Source organism: Gekko japonicus, unplaced genomic scaffold, assembly GCF_001447785.1.
Source record: "Gekko japonicus isolate JY-2015 unplaced genomic scaffold, Gekko_japonicus_V1.1 scaffold6, whole genome shotgun sequence".
NCBI lineage: Eukaryota > Metazoa > Chordata > Lepidosauria > Squamata > Gekkonidae > Gekko > Gekko japonicus.
This window is the reverse complement of record NW_015166417.1, coordinates 2,221,857-2,228,202: the sequence shown is the minus strand read 5'-3', so window position 1 is coordinate 2,228,202 and position 6,346 is coordinate 2,221,857. Positions and strand designations below refer to the sequence as shown.

At 42.7% G+C, this 6,346-nt stretch overlaps 1 protein-coding gene across 2 annotated transcripts in view; it reads left to right on the top strand.

Annotated features, from left to right (window-relative positions):
* WDSUB1 (WD repeat, sterile alpha motif and U-box domain containing 1) overlaps positions 1–6,346 on the top strand; it is a 37,735-nt gene that overhangs the window by 3,947 nt on the left and 27,442 nt on the right. For both annotated transcript variants that reach the window (XM_015411554.1, XM_015411555.1), the window contains exons 2-3: positions 3,365–3,775; positions 6,132–6,316. In XM_015411554.1, coding sequence (XP_015267040.1) covers positions 3,378–3,775; positions 6,132–6,316 — 583 coding nt within the window. In that variant the 5' untranslated portion in view covers positions 3,365–3,377. The remainder of the gene's footprint in view (positions 1–3,364; positions 3,776–6,131; positions 6,317–6,346) is intronic.

The window sequence follows — 6,346 nt, the reverse complement described above, 5'->3', positions numbered from 1 at the left end:
CGATTTTTTTTTTTTTAAAGTCTTGTCTGTGTATGCTGGGGTGGGGAGAGTCTGCTGGCTCTGAGCAAGCTGCAGAGAGCAGTGCGGGGAAGGGAACATAAGAACATAAGAGAAGCCAATGTTGGATCAGGCCAAGGGCCCATCTAGTCCAACACTCTGTCAAACAGTGGCCAAAAATACCAGGTGCCATCAGAAGGTCCATCAGTGGGGCCAGGATACTAGAAGCCCTCCCACTGTTGATCCCCCCCAAGCACCAAGAATACAGAGCATCACTTGCCCCACAGCCAGTGTATGTACAGAGTGCCCAGGAGAACTAGTGCATGTACAGAGTGCCCAAAGGAGGTGCCCCCATCCTCCATTGTTTTCAGTGGAGGAAAAAATGAAAGCATTTAAAGAAAAGGCACTGGGTTTTGCTGGGTACTTGTACATTGCACTGGTACTGCTCAGCACTCTGCACATGCATTGGCTGTGCTGGGCTTGGAATCCCCCTTGCGTGGATGTGTTGAGCTGGCATTGCCTAAGTAGCATTGGTTCTGCTGAGCACTCTGTACATGAACTGGTTCTACTGGGCACTCTGTACATGCACTGGCTGTTCTGTGTGTGCATCCCCCATATTGATCTGTTGAACTGGCATTGCCACAGTGGCAGTGGTTCTGCTGAGCACTTCGTACACGCAGTGGTTCTGCTGGGCACTCTGTACATGCACTGGCTTACAACTACCCCTGCTTGGATTTCTTGAGCTGGGATTGTCACAGTGGCATTGATATTGCTGGGCACTCTGTACATGCACTGGTTCTGCTGGGTAATCTGTACATGCACTGGCTGTGCTAGGCTTGCAGAAAAACCCTTTGCTTGGATTTGTTGACCTGGCATTGCCACAGTGGCACTGATTCTGCAAAAATGCCCCTCCTTTAGTTTCTACTGCAGAGACTCTGGTTTGACATCTGTCCATGCTTGTTTGCTGTTTTTTGCCTCCATTTGGAAATAATGGAGGACGGAGGCATCTTCTTTGGGGGCCCATAAAATTTGACCCCATGGTCCAATCTTTTTGAAACTTGAGGGCTCTTTTGAGTAGAAGCACGAGCAACTACACTGAAAATGTGGTGCTTCTACCGAAAGAAACAGCCCCGACCTGATTTAGATAGCCCAGGCAAGCCCGATCTCGTCAGATCTCGGAAGCTAAGCAGGGTCGACTCTGGCTAGTACTTGGATGGGAGACTTCCTTGGAATACCAGAGGCAGGGGCAGGCTTTATTCAGTCACCGCTTTGAATATCTTCCATGCCCCCAGTAGGGGTCACTCACCAGAGGTTGCCATGACTTCTAGGTGCATACACATACACGCACATACATGTGCACATAAAAATACAGAAATACAAAAAACTCAGCCCCCACAGACCTCCATATATATCCCCAGATAGATTCCCTATTATAGCCTATAGGGATCATTGACTATAATAGTCCCCATAGGGTATAATGGAGCCAAAGATATTTAAAAGTGTCGTGGTCCCTTTACATGTATTTGTGAAGCTGCAGCTTCACCCAGAACAGTGTTTAAAGGGAATACAGTCTCTTTAAATGCTGTTTAACTGTGGCTATCCTGTTTTCTCAGATAATCCCAATTTTTTTCAGGATTATCCGGGATTGGCTATGCTCAGTAGCTGAAAATATACCCCCCCCCTTTATATCTGGCTGAAAGAAAAGCCAGTAAGTACCAATAAGGTATTTTTCAACTATTTTTCAGCTCAGCTAGAGCCGAATGCACACCCCTACTCAAGTCTAAGGCTCATTGAACTGAATAAACTTGGATAGAAGCAGTCTTCAGGTCCCATTCAAACTAGGGTTGCCAAGTCCAAATTACCTTTCAGCAGGGGAGTCCCGGTCCCCATCTAGGAGATCTTTGGCGATTTGTGCGCGCACTGCAATAACATCACCCGGAAGTTACATCATCGCGTTGGGCACGTTGGGGGCAGGGGCACTAGCATTCGAGGGCAGGGGCACTAGCATCTCTGCGTGCCTGGCACTTTGGGGGTAGGGTTCCCCCCAGCAGCCTGATCCGGGCGGGGAGGGAACCAACCCATCGAGCAGGGGTTTCCCCGCCCCCTGGGGGACCTGGCAACCCTAATTCAAACATGCTAATTTTGACTAAGATCTTTCAGAGGAATTTAATTCAGTGAAGGTTCCGTAGCATCTGTGTTTTCTCACAGCGCAGCAAATAATGGGCTTAACAGTGGAAAATCGCTATTTTGTTCCTCAGTGGTCATGATGGGATGTCTTTAGTGAAGATTTAGAAATCACGGTAGAAAACAACCCATAAGAAGTTTCACCAATTGTAACTACTTTGATGTGTGATTCAATTTGTAAACTGTGTCACAGTGAGGCACCTTCCTTTGTAGAATAACCAGTCTAATTAGTGAAACCTGTAGCTTCGTTCTATCAATGGACCAATCTCTCTGTGCTAACCGCATCATTTGATACCACTTCAGTTCTTATAAAAGATTAATGACGGTGACCAAAGTCTTCAACTATTTTGCATGGGGATGAGTATTAGGACACGCTGGGAACTCTCTGACTATAGACAAGTGTCCTGTAACTCTAGAAAAAAAATTCCTGTTTAATGGACATCTATGTTTAAAGCTTATGTCTTTAGTGAAGATTTAGAAATCACGGTAGAAAACAACCCCCGCACTTATATATCTGCATGCTTACTTTTTAATGTTTATATTAAACTAAATAATTTTACATATAACATGAATATTTTATGTGTCCTTTAAAATGTTTACAGTCTAACATTAAATATGTTAAGCCTTTGAAATCGTTGCTCAAAGGTTTAATGTATTTTCCAGGAATGCTGATATCTATATTTGAGAAAAGGAATTTAGGCTGGGTCGGGACACCTATTACATTTTCAGGATTTATCACAAACATGAAAATCAGAATCTTTTTTAAAAGGTTATGGTTTGGATTTTCAGAATTTAAAACAGGATTTAGGAGAATGAAGTTTGAGTCCAGTGGCACCTTTAAGACCAACAAAGTTTTTAAAGGTGCCACTGGACTCAAACTTTGTTGCCCTGCTTGAGGCCAACATGGCTACCCACCAAGATTTAGGAGAGAGAGATTGTAGCTATAGCATGTCTTGATAATCTTATTCATGCTGCTATTTGCAATGGCACAGTCTTGTTCCAGTGGGTGGCAATATTTATATTTGCCTTCTTAAAGGCTAGATAGCTGTTCTTTGAGAACAGATAAGCTTTTTAACTGTGGTAGAGTTATTAATAAAGCATAACTGGCTGTTGCTTAAGCAGCACACAGACTGGAATCAAGATATTTATGAGTTATTATAACATTTCTCTTTCTTTGTTGCAGGTAACCTTATGAAATGGTGAAATTAATTTGTACTTTAACAGATCACAGTGACGATATCAACTACTGTGCCTTTTCTTCTTCCTTCTTGGCTACATGTTCCTTGGACAAAACTATCCGTCTGTATTGTTTAAGCAATTTTGAAGAGCTTCCTTACTCACCATTAAAAGGCCATACTTACGCTGTTCACTGCTGCTGCTTTTCTCCTTCGGGACACATTTTAGCTTCTTGTTCTACTGATGGCACCACGGTTCTGTGGAACACTCAAAATGGACTGAAGCTAGCAGTTCTCGAGCATCCCTCAGGAAACCCTGTAAGAATTTGTCGATTTTCTCCTGATTCCTTGTATTTAGTTTCAGGAGCAGCTGATGGCAGTGTAATTCTTTGGAACGTTCAGACTTTGAAAGTCCATCGGTGAGTATCTTGGCTTCCTATACCTGGAAAGATTATAGTCTTGAAAGTAACGCTGCCGGGCAAGCGGCTGGCTGGGAGGCGGGGGCAGGGACATGGGTGTGTGTGTTGGTGTCATGTTTCAGGAAAAGACAGAAGTGACATCACCTTGATCTAGGGATCACTGGCAGTTCCTAGAGAAATGTGACCCTGCTTTTGGATTTTCCGCAAAAGTGACATCATGGTATCTGCACCGCTGGCATTTTGTTTTTTGTTTCTCCTGCCACTGCTCTGAGCGGCAGCAGGCAACAAGGCTTGCCAGTAGGAGGCCTGTGTGGGGGGCCTGGCAACCTTACTTGAAAGTGTTTAGACACACATCTTCTTTACCTGGTGTTAGGGCTGCCAAGCCACAGCGGGGGATCTCTGCGTCGTCACAGGATCCCTGCCGCGGGGGGACAGCGATACGCGTTGCGCCGGCGTCGCCAGGATGTGACGCTCGTAGTGTCCTCTATTTAAGTATGATTATAACAGTACAGTCTGTAGAGCACGACGTGTTTGTTCTACTCAGTTTGTTGGTATTCTTCCACTTGGAGAGCTCCCTGATTACAGCTCAATTTGACTGTTCCTCACTATAGGTATGCCTTTATGCTCTACCATCTAGAATTTTGCAAGGGAGGTATCTTAAGATACCATATGCTGATAGACTATGCGACTGTGGTGCAGGTAGTACAGACACCCTGTATCATGTGATCTTTGAATGCAATCATTTTTTTAGCCTAGAAATATTTTAATTGTTCCTTTGCTTGACGACGCACGGATCCCCCGCCGTGGCTTGGCAGCCCTACCTGGTGTTCATTACAGTGGAAGGAGCATTAAACTTTTTATATTAGTAATGGTGAAGGAACCTTTGTGAAAATATGAAGCTGCTGTATATTGAGTCAGATCTTGGTCCATCTACCTCAGCAGAGTCTGCTCTGGCAATTTCCCAGGGCCTTTCCGTGGCAGTATTCCAGGGCCTTAGGCAGAGAAAGACCTTTCCTAGTAACTGTTACCAGAGATTCATTTAAATGAAAATACCAGAGACCGAACCTAGGATCTGAATGCAGTGCCACTGAGCCCCTCCCTTTCTGTTGATAATAAAAATGGGGTTAACCTTGATCCTTTGATTTCAGTGACCTGACTATTCAGTTAGTATTGTGTGAATAATCTACACTGAACTGTTTCAAAATAACAGGCGTGTATGTAAGGATAATTTTTATAATAAAAACATTGTTTGCTGTTTGTGTATAGGACAGTTATTAAGGTGCAGAACTAGACAAAGCAAACAGGTTGGGTTCTTTGTGGGAAAATGTTATGGGATTGCCAAAAAGCAAAGACTGTGTCAGTTTTACTACTTAAGCATTACTGTTTTAGAGGCAAGTTCTGCACAGAGTTGAGACCATTTCAACATCAGATTTAATTTCACTTAAAGCTGTTCTTATTAATAACTTGTCGAGCAACGACTATCTTTCCTTGGATTCCCTTTATTTAGTTATCAGACAGGAAGCCATAAGAATTCCCAAGAAACATCTATTTAAGTATGATTATAACAGTACAGTCTGTAGAGCACGACGTGTTTGTTCTACTCAGTTTGTTGGTATTCTTCCACCTGGAGAGTGACCCCGATTACTGCTCATATTTGACTGTTCCTTGCTATAGGTGTCCCTTTGGCATGCCTTAATGCCCTGCCATCTAGAGTACTGCAAGGGAGGTATCTTAAGATACCATACTCTAATAGAGTATGTGAGTGTGGTGCAGGTAATGTAGACAGCCTGTATCACGCAACCGTTGAATGCAATCATTTTTCTGAGCCTAGAAATCTTTTATTTCTTCCTTTGCTTCAAAATGTAGATCATATGGAGACATAACCTCTTTTATTAGAAGATAATAGCAGACCTACCACTCTTAGCAGCAATGTGTCCCACAAAACATAATTTGCTAGAAACTCTGAATTTTGTAATAGTAAATTCCTTCATATTGCATTGAACATAAATCTAAGTTCATTATTGAAGAAAGGCAAACTTCTTGTGCCATGCTGTTTATTTACCTAGGAACATCTTACGCTGCTTCTCTGGAGTCCTGCTTGAGGTGGTTTATAAGTAAAAACTTCATTAAGTGATTATAAATTATCAATCTATATGTGGGAGGTGAATAGAAGCCTGATGTTCCATAGTTAAATATTTATCTCTCTATATTGTGTAGGGTGTTAATGTATTTGCCTTAAGTTAGAATGCTTTTTTATATTCTGTTCTAGAATTGGTATAACATTAAAATATTTTACTTATAACATTCTCAGGGTACTGAATTTATGAAGTTCAATTCCTTTATTCTTGTCTTTCAGATCCGGCAGTGTTCAGGATGGCTCCTTAGTGGCCTGCGCATTTGCTCCTAATGGAAGCTTCTTTGTGACAGGATCATCATGTGGAGATTTAACTGTTTGGGATGACAAAATGAGGTGCTTGTATAATGAGAAAGCTCACGATCTTGGAGTCACCTGCTGTGACTTTTCTTCGCAGCCAGTTTCAGGTTAGTTAACTTGCAATTTAAATAATTCCT